Raw genomic sequence first — 16267 nt, forward strand, 5'->3', positions numbered from 1 at the left:
TGCACACAGGATCTCTCTAGTCTCCACAACAAAACCGCCACGTAACCAGCACGCACCCTTCGCACGGTGAAACGAAAGCAAGCAAGCAGGCTGATCTCTCCACGCCAGTGTTCCCTCTCCCCCTACACCACTGTCACTGATGGGAGACTGCTGAGTTACGTTCCACCCTAATTTGGCAACTAGAGTTGCCATGTGCCAAAGCTCCCTCCTCCTCTCCCCTCCCCGCCTCTGCCTCCCTGATCTCTCACAAGTTGATACATTTGGCACCAGACTGTCTGGGTTGCTCAGAACGCATTATAAGAGCTCCAAATCACTGAGGTGGATTGAGGTGCCTCGTATGGGAACCGCTTTGCTTCGGAGTGCCTCGGTGCTGTTCTGATCTGCCTCGTATCATGCCGAGGCACCTCCAAATCAGCCCACTTCGCCTCATTATTCGGGCTTTGGACCAAAGCAGTGCACAGCCCTAGATGATAGCACTTGTTGATATCTTTAATTCCCCACAGGGTGTTTTGAGGAGGGGTGCTTCTGCTGCCACTACATGACAGATTCATCCAATTGTCCAGAATTAACTTATGGAATTCATCTGCCTGTCTTTTCAAAAAGACTAAAAGGGGGGGGGTCCCCTCCCTGTTCAAGTGAATGGAGCAATTCCCTCATTCACTTGAATAAGGTGGCGGGAGCCTGCCCTGCCAAAAAAACAGCTGGAGGGAGATAGAAGCGCACCCCCACCAAGGACCCTTGGAACTACAGAGTCCTTGCCTGGGAATGGACTTCTCCTCCCTCCATGCAAATTACATGCAAGCCAAAAATCTGTGGAAGTTCAATTGACAGTCTTTATTAAACTCCTTTGTGACTTGGTTTGTCAACAGTCTGCTTTTGTAGTGTGGTGAAAAGTCTAAGGCCAAAATAGACATTACTTTATTCACAACTAGCAACTACATCTTTTTACTGTAAAATAGGTGCAGGGGCCCTAGTTTTGATTGGGACCCCAACATGGGGAGGGGGGTTTTTAAGATCTAGATTGGGAGTTCTGCACCTACTCTAGAGTAAAAATGAAAAAAGATGTAGCTGCTAGATGCTGATGGTTGTGAACCGCCCAGAGAGCTTCAGCTATTGGGCAGTATAGAAATGTAAGTAAGAAAGAAAGACATATGAAGTAATGGCCGGGTTTGTACAATCATGATGTGTAAATTCAGAACCTCTGGGCAGTTTAGGGGCTAAACAGCCAGAGTAAATAACCCAGAGTGGAAGCGTCCAATTCCTGCATTAAACAACCCAGAAATTGGCCACGACATGTGAATTGGATATGTGTCTGTTTGGGCTCTAAGAAATGAGCTAGAGAGTGCTATTCTTTTTTCTATCTTGTTGCTTAAAAAAACACCCAAACTCCTGCCCGCCTCCACCCCTGTACAAGTTTGAAACCATTCTTCTTCTTTTTTCTCTTAACAGGCCCCAGGAGAAGTCATGAACACACTGTGTGGATACCGGACTCTAAATAGAGAGGTAACAAACTTAAGTACGTTAGGGCTGAACTAGACATTAAGGGATTTCTACACAAGGCATTTATCGTGCACTTATCATTCCCTACGCACGGTTGTTTACGGGTTCTGTAGACAATATCATGACCCTCCAGGTTTGCTTCTGTGCCTAAACACTTTCAGTGATTTTTTTTAGAACAGGAAAAATGCGGCATTTAATTGTGAAAGTAAGTGCAATTTCTTCTTGTGTATTTGCACTATTCTGCTATATCACAGGGCCACTGAGAGGTTATGTAGCAGAAAAGGATATGCTCTTCGTGTTGTGCTCAGACCTCAGTTCTGCAATGAAACTGAGAACAGATACAGCGGATGAACAGCCAATTAACAGCTTCGTGTAGAAAAGCTGTAGGTGGCAAACGGATGAGAGGAGGGGATGCTTTGCCAGGCTGGTGAGGGAGGGCTGCTGAGGTATGTTGTGCGGGCTGCATTGCAATGAACAAGAACTGTACAGGGTTACTGCCATGGGACTTCTATAAGAAAACGTCCCAGTGAACTGTGCCCTGCAAGTCAGAACTGCCTTTTTTGCTCTCTGCTGCCCCAGTTGGAATCCAAAATGGCACCCTTAATGGCCTGGCAGCCACCTCAGTTTACTCATGTCCAAAGGATGGATTAGCCAGAACTTGTAGAGAAAACCACACCAATTAATTGTAGGGGGAAATTGTTCTATGTTTTTTTAAAGATGAGAATACAAGTTGGAAGTTTAAAGCAAAATGATACTGTAAATTCAAATTTTATTACCATAAAATACTTCTTGGCAGCTATTTTGATTAAGGAATCTGTTTTCTTTTGCTTTGGCTTGTTTTTCACCCACACCTCATTCATTTGGAGATAATTACGTTTAAAAGCTGCTGGGCAAGCTAAAAGCCAGAATCTTACTTGTCCCCTACTTTATAGGCGCCATATTTAATATATCAAATGTGAGCAATGTGTTATGCAGACCCTTTGAATGTAGAAACCAATGCCCTGCCCCATGCCGCGCATGAATGACAGTGTGGATATTCAGCGTTACACCATATTAAACCTGTGGCTGCTTGTTGTCCTTTGCTGATGTTCAGTGGAAGACGGGAAAGGGTGTCTGTTGAAAGAGCAAGCAGTGGCTACAGAGAAGTTGTTAATTATTATTATTAATTTGGATTTCTAGCTTGTCTCATCATAGAATCGTAGAATAGTAGGGTTGGAAGGGGCCTACAAGGCCATTGAGTACAACCCCCTGCTCAATGCAGGAATCTAAGTCAGAGCATCCCTGACAGATGGCTGTCCAGCCTCGTCTTGAACGCCTCCAGTGTGGGAGAGCCCACCGCCTCCCCAGATAATTGGTTCCATTGTCGTATTGCTCTTACAGTCAGGAAGTTTTTCCTGATGTTCAGCCGGAATCTGGCTTCCTGTAACTTGAGCCCATTATTCCGTGTCCTGCACTCTGGGATGATCGAGAAGAGATCCTGGCCTTCCTCTCTGTGACAACCTTTCAAGTACTTGAAGAGCACTATCATATCTCCCCTCAGTCTTCTCTTCTCAAGGCTAAACATGCCCAATTCTTTCAGTCTCTCTTCATAGGGCTTTGTTTCCAGTCCCCTGATCATCTTTGTTGCCCTCTTCTGAACCCTCTGCAGTTTGTCTGCATCTTTCTTAAAGTATGGTGCCCAGAACTGGGCACAGTACTCCAGATGAGGCCTAACCAGTGCTGAGTAGAGGGGAACTAGTACTTCCTGGGATTTGGAAGCGATGCTTCTATTAATGCAGCCCAAAATAGCATTTGCCTTTTTTGCAGCCACGTCACGTTGTTGGCTCATCTTCAGCTTGTGATCAGCAACAGTTCCAAGATCCTTCTCGCTTGTAGTGTTGTTGAGCCACGTATCCCCTATCTTGTAAGTGTGCATTTGGTTTCTTTTTCCTAGGTGCGGAACTTGGCATTGATCCCTATTAAATGTCATTCTGTTGTTTTCTGCCCAGCGCTCCAGCCTATCAAGATCACTTTGAATTTTGTTTCTGTCTTCCAAAGTATTAGCTATCCCGCCCAATTTTGTGTCATCTGCAAATCTGATCAGTATTCCCCGCACCTCCTCCTACAAGTCATTAATACAAATGTGGAAGAGCACTGGGCCCAGGACTGAGCCCTGTGGTACCCCACTCATTACCTCTCCCCAGTTTGAGAAGGTCCCATTGAGAAGCACTCTTTGACTCCGATTCTGTAACCAACTGTGGATCCACCGGATCGTTGTTTCATCTAGCCCACTTTGAGCTAGTTTGCTCATCAGGCTATTATGGGGCACTTTGTCGAAAGTTTTGCTGAAGTCGAGGTATATGATGTCTACAGCATTGCCACGGTCCACAAGGGAGGTGACTTGATCCAAAAATGAGATCAGATTCGTCTGGCAGGACTTGTTTTTGACAAATCCATGTTGGCTTCGAGTAATCACTGCATTGTTTTCAAGGTGCTTACAGATGGATTGCTTTATAATCTGCTCCAGAATTTCCCAGGGATTGATGTCAGACTGACTGATCTGTAGTTCCCAGGTTCCCCCTTTTTACCCTTTTTGAAGATAGGGACAACGTTAGCCCTCCTCCAGTCATCTGGCACTTCCCCCATCCTCCGTGATTTCTCAAAGAGAATAGACAGCGGTTCTGAGAGTTCTTCTGCCAGTTCCTTTATGACTCTAGGATGCAGTTCATCTGGCCCTGGAGATTTGAACTCATTCAAAGTAATTAGGTGTTCCTTGACCATACACCTATCGATCTCAAGCTGCAATCCTGCCCCTTCAGCCTGTACTTCGCCTTTGCCAGGGGGGTCATAGACCCTCTTTTGGGAGAAGACTGAGCCAAAGTAGGAATTGAGCACCTCTGCCTTTTCTTTGTCATCTGTTATCAATTTGCCATCCTTATTTAATAGCTGAACAACCATTTCTTTCTTCTGCCTTTTACTATGCACGTAGCTGAAGAAAGCCTTTTTGTAGTTTTTAGCATCCCTCTCTAACCTCTGCTCGTTCTCAGCTTTAGCCTTCCTGACGCCATCCCTGCAATTCTGTGCTACCTGCCTGTACTCTTCCTTTGTTACTTGGCCTTCTTTCCACTTCCTATATGTGTCCTTTTTTTGTTTTCAGGTCATCTCTAAGCTTTTTGTGAAGCCACCTTGGCTTCTTCTGTTGTCTTCCACCTTTTCTTCTTGTTGGAATTGTGCCTTGAGAATTTCCCTTTTTAAAAGCTCCCACCCATCTTGGACTCCTTTTCTCGTTAGAGTCGCTTGCCATGGGACCTTACTGATCATTGTTCTGAGTTTATTAAAATCAGCTTTCCTAAAATCCAGGGTACACGTTTGACTACACTTGGCTTTTGCTTCTCTTAGAACCAAGAACTCAAGTACAACATGGTCGCTTTCCCCCAGAGTTCCTGTAACTGCTACTTTATCCACTAAGTCATCTCTGTTGGTTAGGATCAAGTCAAGGATAGCCGATCCTCTAGTTCCTTCCTCTACTTTCTGTAGGAGGAAGTTATCCGCCACACAAGTCAGGAATTTCCTGGAGGGGCCATGTTTTGCAGAATTTGTCTCCCAACAAATATTGAGGAAATTGAAGTCCTTCCTTGAAACATTGGCTATTTGCTTTTCAAAAGTTTCATCGTCATCTTCTCCTGGATTGGGTGGCCGGTAGTAGACTCCGACCATCAGGTTCCTTTTATTCTTTGCTCCATTTATTTTGATCCAGATGCTCTTGATGGGGCTACCAAGCTCATCCTCCTGTGTTTCTGTGCAGAGATATGTATTTTTCACATACAGTGCAACCCCACCGCCCTTTCTGTTCCTCCTGTTCTATATTGAAGCCCATATAGATGGCTTTTTGAAAGGATTAGACACATGCATAGTTCTGCACATTGAGGATTGTTAGGAATGGGGGCAAAAATTAATTGCAGTCAGAGCAATTCCACAATTTGAATTGTGGTTTTAAATTGTTGTGAGCCGCTCTGAGTGGTGCATTGGAACTAGAAGGGTAGGATATGATGTCTTTTTCTTTCTATTTTTTAAATTAAGAGAATTGCACTTTGGCAACAATGGAATTAGGATATTGGTGGGTTTGTTTGTTTGTTTGTTTGTTTTAAAGACAAAACTCTGGTTAACAGGGATGGGATCATGTAGTAATTCCAGTGTGTGGAGGATTGGGTTCAAGGTAGCGAACTACAACTCCCCAACATATATTTTTTTAAAGAAACCCTTTACTTATAGCTGCCACAGTCTCGGTCATTTGAACAGGCCTCTGAGAGTGCTTGTATATGCCTAATAAAAGAACCAAATTCCAACCAAATTGTAAACTGCCCAGAGAGCTCTGGCTGTTAGGTGGTACAGAAATGTAATTCATCATCATCATCATCATGGGGTATCCCAAACTGCAGTCAAGCAGGCATGGGAGGAGGAATGTGAATGACTCTCAAGCACAGAATTAAAGCAATAAGCAATATTGTATTTAAGGAATTCAGAATCCATGCTTAACAAGCTGAAAAGAGGAAAGGGTAGGAAAGGTTTCTCACTGCTTGGTTCATGATGTTACCTCTATCAGTAGTTCTATAATTTTAGCCAGCATCCAAGAAAGAACTCTCAGCTCCCTTTTAAAACTCCCAACAACACCACTCCTCTTTGCTCCCCAGGCCGAGCTTAGGTACAAGGAAGTGGTTTAGCCCATTGTTTGAAACAAAGATTAGTCTTGCAGGCATCTTTCTGCGCCATAATCCAATTCCTGTAGCTCTTTTATAATCCGTCTCCCAATAGGCAAACAGAACCTACCTGAGGCTGGATTGCATCCAATAACTGTACTTTATCCTCTAAGTGGCTACTACCCAAGACAGTTTCTTCCCCCAAAAGCTTACACACGTCTTTAAAAAGATGGGAGGGAACAGGGAAAATCCTGGAATGGGGAAGTTTGGCAGTGACTTCATCTGCCTTCTCTGTAATAACTGGGTGAGTAATATCAATTCTGGAGATAGCAAGTATTATGGAAGCAATCTGTGTGGAATTTGGAAATGGACCCCTTTACCTGTGCAGCTGGGGTGCCATTTAGGAAAGTGTTTCAGATCCAATGTGATTATTCTTTGGGAGAGCCTATATACCTGGCCAGCATGAAAAATCACAAGACATACTCTTACTGGATTTTATTTTTATTTTTGCAGGTAACTGCTCCATTTTCTCCCTTGTTTGGTTTAACTGTTGCCTGTTCGTTAAACTTCTGCTTTTCCATGATAACTGGGCGCCAAGTCATAGTCGGAGAGCAACCGGTGGGGGTGGGGCAGGATGCTGTAGGCCTTTTTCTTGCACACTTGTTAGAGATCCTGGATCAGAGAAGGCTTTGCTGGGGTCCCCGTGGCACTAAAGGCCAAGCTGGCAGAGGCTGGAAAGAAGCTGGCTTGCTGTTTGGAGCAGAACGCCAGCAGGTTGTGGGGAGGCAAGAGGGAACCCAGGTGTGCTACTCTGGGTAGCAGCAGAGCTGGCTTGGACCTGGATATGGTAACAGGTGACTCCACGGGGGGGTGGGGGTGGAATCTTCACGACAACAGAATGAGAAGCGTGTTGGAGTATTACCCAGATTTTCATAGAATCGGCTTTGGTCCGTCAGGGACACACAAAGCAAGACAAGCCGAGTGTAGCATACCTTAAAAATCCACTTTTTTACAGTTCACACAGCACTTGAAAGGAACATACTTCTGGGTTTGGGGCGGGGAGTAGAACTGAATGTGATCAACCTAGCAGGGGCTGCTCAACCAATGAGAGAGGCTTGTTTCCCATCCCTGTCCAGGCTCCCCCCGGCTACTACATTATTATGAATGGAGAGTAACTAATTCACAATTCTGAAGGCTAGAAACAGCACTTAAAAGGCAGGCTAGATACTCGCTCCCCATGAGAGCCCCCCACCAGTGCAAAAAAGCCCCATTCCAGCAAACAGTCAGAAAGTTCTAGCTCCAGTCCCCCTTTCTCCTTCTCTGGCCACTTCTCCCTGCTCGCAATGACAGGTTTCTCTGCTCCCGTGATCCCAACACTGCAGTAGAACACTATTGCGACAAAGCCCTTATGCACATTGGTTTAATGCCAAAGGGACAGGGGTGAAAATACTCACTTTCCTGTGAAGAAGCCAAAATCCCCAATTATCCACTGAAGTGTCTGAATGCTCCCCATGAGAGCTCCCAACCACCCCAGTTTCACCCCATTCCAGCACAGAGTTGTTGCTCCCACCCCCTTTTCCCCAATGTGTTCAGTTTTCCATGAAGAAGCCAAAATCCCTAATTATCCAGGGCAGCATTTGAAGGCTCCTCATGAGAGCACCCCACCACCCCAATTTCACTCAATTCCAGCAAATTGTCACAGAGTTATAGCTTCCAAGCCTCCTTTCTCCTTCTCTGGCCACTTCTTCCTGCTCACAGTGACCGGTTTCTCTGCACCCGTGATCCCAAGACCACTGTAGATCGCTACTGAAATAAAGCCCTTATGCACATAAGGGCTTATGCCCTTAAGCCCTTACTACAAGCATCACAGAGAAGCAAAATTATGCGACATCAGAGAAGCAACTTAACACAACATCAGAGAAGCTAAGTAATGTATACATGAGAGAAATGCATAATCATGGAGGCTAGTTACTCCCACTGGCGAAAAGGAAGTGCAGCGCGATTCTGAAGGCTTGAAAGAGTTCTCTAGAGCTCTGATGTGTTGGAAAGGTAGCTAATTACTCTACATACCTAGGTCATGGTCATGGCCAGGTGAAGGACAGACTCCTAGGAATGCCCCGATCATACTGAATTTAAAGCAGAGGGATGGGCACACAGCAGCTGAACTGTGGAGGAGCTGAATTAAAGAAAAACAACAGAGTAAAAGTATTCTGCAAAAATGCTATTTCCCCACAGGTAAACTCTGGGGTGGCTGCAGACTGGCCACAGACCAGCGACAACATCATGTTCTGCAAAGGACCTCCAAATGGTCCCAGTCCCCAGCAAATCACCCCTGAAGACAGACCCCAGGACAAAAACTCCTGTTGTTTGTGTGCCCCACTAAACTTATCAATTGAATTGTTGAGAACCACCCAGAGAACCTCAGCTATTGACCGATATAGAAATTAAAGGAAGGAGAGAAGGAAGGTGATTTGGTAGATTTCCCCACTGCTTTTGTGATTTTCTGCGGTAAAATTACTACTTGGAAGTATACATCCATTTGTAAGGGTGTTTCTGCTTCTTTCCACGAGGATCCAGTTCCAGTGAAGTCATGAACGTGTTTGTCTTCTCCAGTTCTCTGCTTCCAACTGTGTTGACAGAACCGGATTTCTTGCCTTGGCTTCCGCTGGCATGCCTCCAAGACGGTGCGAGTGCATCTGAGCTGCTCAGGCCGAGCTGTCTGTGACAGGTTCTGCCGCTGTGTTCTTCCTTGGAGCTCATGCGAGGGGGTGCTCCAGCAGTTTAGCAACTGGCAGGTTGTAGGTCCTGCAGTGTTTGCCTTATTAGGCTTTAGATAATCTTGCTCTGGTGCACTTTGTAATCTTTTTTTTTTCATTTAAAAATATCTGGCGATCAATCATGTGCTTCAAAATGGAACCCTGTTGTCAAAATCCCTCCCACGCACATGCACATGCACACGTTCTTACGTTCTTAGTTGGTCGCCCTTTCCATGCCTTCACAGTGGGCTGCGAGGTGCTTCCTTGTAGTGCAGGAGGGGGCACCTTCTGGCCCTCCAGATGTCTTGAGCTACAACTCCCATCAGCCCTGGCTAGCTTAGCCAGTCTTGAGGGATGATGGGAGTTGTCGGCTGAAGCATCCGGATGGCCAGTTTCAGATCAAATGTGGTTATTTGGGAGGTTCTATATATCTGGCTAGCATGAAAAGTCTTAAAGTAGACTGGATTTTACTTTTATTTTTGCAGTTTAATCTTGGATGCAGTTTAATCCAAGAACAGGCGTTTGAACTTTGTTGTGAATTTTGCCCACACGAGGCAGGCTGTTTGCCCCAGCCCACTGCAATGTGAAATGGCACCCAGCAAGAAAGGGGAGGGGAGGGCTGATGAAATGGGTGTTTCAGAAGCTGCTGCCCCCCTATTCCCCATTAAGCTCTAGAGAGGGGAGGACACATTCTCCCCCGTTTTTTCAGCAAAATGGTAATTAGACTGATGGATGGACAGACAGACGGATGGACGGACAGATGGATGTTTTACATGAACAAATGTTGTCAAATTCATGGAATACAGGCAGGTTTATTGATGGCAATTAGCCATTAGAGCCTAAATGGAGCCTCCATGCTCACACAGGTTCTAGAAACAAATATAGGATGGCTTTAATGGATACCATTAAAACATGGATGATGATATTTATTTCTACAGTGCTTTTTGCAGTATTCTAAGTGCTTTGCTTACATTATCTCAGGAATTTATGAGCACGTTATATTGGAAACAGTCCCCTCATGCTTCAGTTCCTGTTGGATGTCTGTAGACTTATGAGGCCTCTGTCAATCTAATGTAATCTGCGAGAAGAGTTGGTAGAGTTCTAAACTCCAGTTATTTGTGCAGGATAATCTGATCCAAAATATTTTAACTAATGTTATTTCTTCTGTTTGTAGCGCCTGGAGCTGGTGGACACTATCCACGTACGTGGCTGTATCCATGCAGTTGGCTTCTGGCTTAAAGACAATTTTGAAGCCACTTTTGCGATTGTTTGCTCTTTGCTACTTCCTCAGGTAAGTAAACAGTTTTGCTCTCTGATGGTTATTCAGATGTATATGTTTTTTTCCTAAGACAATGGTGAGGAGGATGCTTCTTTTCTTTAAACAGCAAGCTTAGGTTGCTATAAAACTGCATTACAAATTTCTCAAAAAGATTGACATCCATTAATCAAATATTGACAACAAATAATTAGGATCCACAAGATTCCAACACCCCTTCCCGCATACAAGATACCCATTTCTGACCAAAATGTTTATATTTAGGTCTTCACTCTTGAACCTTTGCCAAATTATTCAGTATAACAATTTTCATTACCTGTCAGACACTGGTTGATTCTATACTAGTCCTTTCCTCTGAAATTACCAACCTTTCTACACTTTTCCTGAGAATCCAGATGTCAATATTGACGAAGTCTTGCAATCCAGAGTGTTCTGTGTTGTCCTGACATGTTTTTCAGACCTGATTTCTGGCAGGAGATATGAGTTGCAATCAAGCACAATTGCACACCAGCCTATTTGGTGTGGACAGGAAAAGCACTTTTGAAGTTTCTCAGGTCTCCTGTGTCTTTAATCAAAAACTTTCTGTTGCAGGTTCAACCTGTTTTATTGTTTCCTGTTGAGCATGGTTGGGGGGTTAATGATGAATAGTCTGTTAATTACCTCTTTAATAGTCTCTCACTACTGGTTCTTGTTCCCATTGGGGCAGCCTTTAATTACTTGACTTCTTCTACTTTTATTTTCATTTTTATATACTGAAATAGCACTGTTTTGCTGTATAACAATAAAAAAACCCTAGGGAACATAAGTTACTAAAGCTAGGGCTGTGCATGGACCCTCCAACCCAATTTGGAGACTGATTCGGAGCCTTGGATTGGGCCCTGATCTGCCTCAGGCTGATTCGAATCTTACCCGATTTGGACCCCAGATCTGAATCAAGATTTGGAAATCCAAATTATTGAAAATTTTACCATTGTTTTGCATTGGAAAACAGAAATGGCCATAACTTTTTTAGTTTTTATGATAAATGCATGATATTTGGAGGCCTGGCAGCACTTGTGGAGATGATTGAACCTGTCAAGTGTCATACAGATAGGTCCAGTAGTTTCTGTGGTAGCCACAGGTAAAATTTGCTTTTTTCAAGAAAACCTTTCAAAACAAAGCGCTATATATATTTTTTTTGTGCTTCCACATAAGTTTATAGAATCTGGGGACCTGGCAGCTCCTATGGAGATGACTAAACCTGCCAAATTTCAGACAGTTAGGTCCAGTGGCTTTTGTACTAGCCATGCATAAAGTTTCCTTTTCTCAAAAACTAAAACAAAAGGTAAAAAAAAAAAAACCTGTCAAGCCACACAGGGGATTAGAGATCCTAATCAGAAGGTGTTTAAGGTGACAGTTAGGAGGTCCCTGTAGGTTTTCTGGCATAGGTTTTTTTGAAGTGCAAAGTAACTCCTCTCCACTAGTACCTTCCTTTTGTCTGCCCTGAATCTGCCACTATTCAGCTTCACTGGATGACCTGAGGCTCTTCTCATTAAGGGAAGAAAAATGTTACATCTCTCTTTGGCTGCAATACACATTACCTGGGAGTAAGTCACACTGAACTTAGTGGAGCTTATTTATTGCACTGCTCCACTTTCTCTACTCTGTATAATTTTATAAACCTCCCCCCTTATTTGCCTTTCTTCTAAATTTAATGGCTGAAACACTGAAGCCTTTCATTGTAGAGGAGGAAGCCCCCTGATCATTTTGGCAGCTCTTTTCCCCATGTGTAAAAGGAAGGGTAAGGTGAAGCAATTTTTTTTTTTTTAATGCATATAGCCTACCCTGATCATATTCTTCTTATGGTCATTTGATGTCCCCAAAGGAAAGCAAGCAGCAGGCAAAGTGCCTTGGAAAAAGTGACTGGCAAAAGTGAGTAGGTGGAACTTCTTTATTTTTTAATATAAGGACATGAACTTCGGGAACGTGGCAGTAGCCCTTTCAGAGGTAGTTGGAGGCCCTGCCACGTTTCACAGGCAGGTCCAGCGGCTTTTGCCACAGTTCAAAGTTTCCCTGCGTTTTTTAAAAAAGAAGTGCCATCTTACAGGGAGCTCAGTCATGGCCACCAGCAGCACCAACCAGCCACCACTCAGGCGGGCACGTTCAAGGCTGGCACAGCTCCCTGGCAGTGGAGGAGCTGTGCAGCGCAGCAGGGGTGGCAAAAGCTGGCGCAGAAGGAGGGCAGCAGCAACAGCAAGGAGGGCACTGCGTGGGCATGGGGCGGGCAGAGGCAGAGAGAGAGGCACACACGCACCTGTTCAAGGCTGGCACAGCCCCCTGGCAGTGGAGGAACCGTGCAGGACAGGCTAAGAAGTGCGTCTCACCCATTCAGGGCTGATTTGCAGCACCGAGGGTGGTGTGCTCGGCAGGCATGGGTGACAGAGGCTGGCGGAGGAGAAGGAGAGCAGCAGCAGCAGTAAGGAGGGCCCCGGGCAGGGACCGGGCGGGCAGAGAGGAGGAGAGGCAGCTGTGGGCATGGGTGCAGCAGGGTGCAAGCGTGCCATAGTTCCCTAGGAGTGAAATCACCAAGACCAGCTACATCACCCTGGCACCAGGCGGGCAGGCAGGCAGGCAGAGCTGAGCAGCAGGCCCATGCCATGTGGGCATAAGTCTGTGGCAGTGGAGGAAGACTACAGCACCCTCTTATTCATTTCATTCAGAGCTACAGTCCTGCACTACGTAGGTTTGTATAAATGAGCAGTACTTATCTCCCCTCCACTTAACAAACCCCAAAGTCCTATTTTTATTACAGCTTTCTGTTCAGAGGAGCATAGGAAGCTGCCTTAGATTGAGTCAGACCCTGGGTCCATCTAGCCCAGTACTGGCGATGCTGACTGGCAGCAGCGGCTCTCCAGGGTTTCAGGCAGGATTCTTTCCTAGCCCTACCTGGAGATGCTGGGGATGGAACCTGCGACCTTCTGCATGCAAGGCAGGGGCTCTGCCACTGAGCCGCAGCCCTTCCTATTGCTGGATAATGGCGACTGACAAACAGAACAGCCCCCGATTTGTTTCTCTGCAACCACATGAACCCACTTTTCTCAAAGGCTTGAGTGAGAAGGAGAAAACCCAACCCTCTTGTCGTATAAAGTCAAATACAGTTCAGAACTTCTCTTGCCCGCCAAAGAGAATTCTCTTTAAGAATTCCCCAAGATAGGCTCTGGGTGGAAGAAAGAAGAGAAAGAAAGAACAGGATAGGGGAGGGAAGAAGAAAAGAATGGTGATTGGAAATGCGGGGGGGGGGGTGAGGCGAGAGAATTCCCTAAGCCACGTGGCTCCTTTGAGAGAGGTAGTACTTCAGAGGAATTTAGGAGGCTGTGGAGGGTTTGTAAAGATTGCACATACTTAAAGTAACATTATGAGGTGAGGTGGCTGAAGGCTTTTTCTAGCTTTTTTAAAACTGTAGGACCTATTTAAAAGCCCCAGCAGTTCCTCAATCATGATGGCACATAGTCCTAACCCTCCTTTTGGAATAATTTAGTCCTACACCTATTTAGGAGAAATTAAAGTGGCGGGGGAGAAAGAAGTTTGTGGAGGCTGATTGGATCCTTTGCTGCACTGAAGCTACTAAACTAATGCAGCAGCCAAAGGTTCCAGTTTGGGGTAGTAAAATCAGATGCTGTGTGAAATACCAGTATTTGGAGCTCTTTCTTCTCCCTCTTCAAAATTTCATTGAAAACGAGCTCCCAACAGTGGGCACGTAAGAGCAGAAAAGCAGGGGGAGAGGGAAAAAACAATGAGCAGACCGTGGAAGGAGAGGCGGCGGTCCCCCCTCTAGTTTAAAAGGCTGGTGCATTCACACTAGCATCCCTGTTGGTCTGCCAAAGGAGTGAGTCCAAAGCCTCCTAGTAACAGCAGGGCTACTGAGCTCAGAGGGAAGAAGCAGGTTTGTTTTAAGTTGGGCTGTGTGCTGCTTAGGATCCGAATTCCGAACCGAGGCAGGGTGATTCAGACCAAAGTGGTCCAGATCCGAAGCAGGCCCAGATTGGTCCGGATCACTTCAGACGATTCTGAAGCCCAGACAGCCTGTCTGGGAAAGGTAACCATTTCCTTATGACCAGGGCGGGGGAAGGGGGAGCTGGGAGGGGGGAACGGAGCGGTGGCAAGGGACCTCTAGCTGCCAGTAGGGCTGAACTTTTAACCCAGCAGTCTCCGATCACAGTGGGGTGACTGTGAGTGGGGTGCAATCACTCCTCTCTAAGGGAAGGTGTCCATGTTTGGGCTATTTAATTTAGAAGAGAGGCAAATAAGGGGGAGGTTTATAAAATGGTACAGAGTAGAGAAAGTGGAGCAGTGCTTTTGCTAGGAGTTGCTCTTCCGGAAGCCGCTTTGGCTGCAGGGCAGGCAGTTGCTGGATAATAAAGCACAATATTAAGTGTCATGTGGAACCTGGTTCTAGTTATTGCAGAAAAGCAACACCTCAGAACTCTTAAAGGGCCTGATAATCCAGTCATGCTCAGGAAGTACTTCTGGCAGCTTCCATTTTGAAGCAGGCTCCATTTCTGCAATTGCTGGGAGACAGATTGCCAATCCCAGAGCAGTGAGAGGCATATCATCCATTGAAAAGATGAATAATACTTTTAAGGGATTACAGGTATATGTCCAGCTATTTTATAGATACTTTGAAGCAGGGAAGCTGTTTTCTTTGGTGATAAAATGCCTCACATACTACAAAATCGTTATGGTCGTGTTCTCAAGGCAATCTTATACATCTGTTGTCCAAAATAATTTAGGGTTAATGTTGTTTAATGGGCATGACCGATGTGCTGAGGATTCAGCCCTGAGGGAGGAGAGAGGTATTCCTTTTGCCACCTCCACTATTTTTGCATAAGAGGAAACCTGAGCACCCAGGAACAAGAGGAAGGAGGAACCTCCTTCCCTTGCCATGAGGAGGCCCACGAGGAGGCCCTGAAGACTTCTTGGCTGCCATCCTGAAATATGCAGCTCTTTTATTCTATAAATGCCGGTTAATATTAATCCCCATGTAGTAGTATGTATTTGCAGGACAAATTGGTAGCAAAAATTCATGGGAGCTTACAGTTCAGAAGAAACATGGGGCAGGGGGCAATATTTCCATCTGGATGTCTGCAAAAGCTTTTCACAGCAGCTTTGGGGCAAAGAAGCCAATTTGTCTTCTACATGAGAAAATGAGCATAGATTTTCCCAGATTCAACGCTTCATATCTAGTAAAATGTATTGTAGAGGCATTTTCATTTACATAGATAATTGATCAACTAGTCATACCAGTGGTGCATATATAATAACATTATTCAATCATGTACCAAAGAACTTTTCTTATTACTATTCAATAGCCATTTACAATTAATTCTCCATTAGTAATAGTCATGTCATATTTCATAACATTCCAGTCCTGTCATCATTCATATTTCCAAATTGTTTCACATCTCAGAAACTGCTCTGCCCTTTTTCTCTCTGGGGAACCAGGATAAGTAAGGCATGCCAAGTGGATATAAATATCTTTCAATGAATTTACTTCTTCCACCAGTCTCTCCTTGGTCTTGAATTCACAAGGTTTTCACATTTTCAGAGTGCTGCCAAGTAACCTTTACAGACACAACTCTTGGGAGGCCTTACAGCACAAACTTATACATGTCTAATCAGAAGTATTTGCTACTGGGCCAGCTTTAAAGTTCTAATACTAGTGTACAAAGCCCTAAACAACTTGGGACCAGGATACCTCAGAGGGCTCCTTCTCCCTTACCCACCTGCCTGGTCACTGAGGTCATCAGAGGTCATGCTCCGGGTGGTTCCACATGGACCTATGGCCTGATTAGAGTCCACCAGGAGAAGGGCCTTCAGTGTGGTGGCCCCCTTCCTATGGAACTCCCTGCCTTTGGAGGGCAGGCAGGTGTCAACATTGTGTTGCTTCCGGCACCTCCTAAAAACACTGTTATTTCGGGAAGCCTTCCTTGAGTAACCAGCCATGGTTTTCTCAGAACTCAGTTCATCAGAACTCTGTTGCTTTTTAAAAATAGTAATTATTTTTACATTTTTTTTTCTTT

At 45.1% G+C, this 16267-nt stretch overlaps 2 protein-coding genes across 3 annotated transcripts in view; one reads left to right on the forward strand and one right to left on the reverse strand.

Annotated features, from left to right (window-relative positions):
* LOC146340798 (uncharacterized) overlaps positions 1–16267 on the reverse strand; it is an 815287-nt gene that overhangs the window by 426651 nt on the left and 372369 nt on the right. The gene's annotated exons all lie outside the window — the stretch shown is intronic.
* LOC146340800 (tetraspanin-15-like) overlaps positions 1–16267 on the forward strand; it is a 155047-nt gene that overhangs the window by 102697 nt on the left and 36083 nt on the right. For both annotated transcript variants that reach the window (XM_084807116.1, XM_084807117.1), the window contains 2 exons: positions 1450–1503; positions 10107–10223. In XM_084807116.1, coding sequence (XP_084663242.1) covers positions 1450–1503; positions 10107–10223 — 171 coding nt within the window. The remainder of the gene's footprint in view (positions 1–1449; positions 1504–10106; positions 10224–16267) is intronic.

Source organism: Heloderma suspectum, chromosome 6 (genome assembly GCF_057233095.1).
Source record: "Heloderma suspectum isolate Gila_16-S chromosome 6, 16-S_ref, whole genome shotgun sequence".
Classification (NCBI taxonomy): domain Eukaryota; kingdom Metazoa; phylum Chordata; class Lepidosauria; order Squamata; family Helodermatidae; genus Heloderma; species Heloderma suspectum.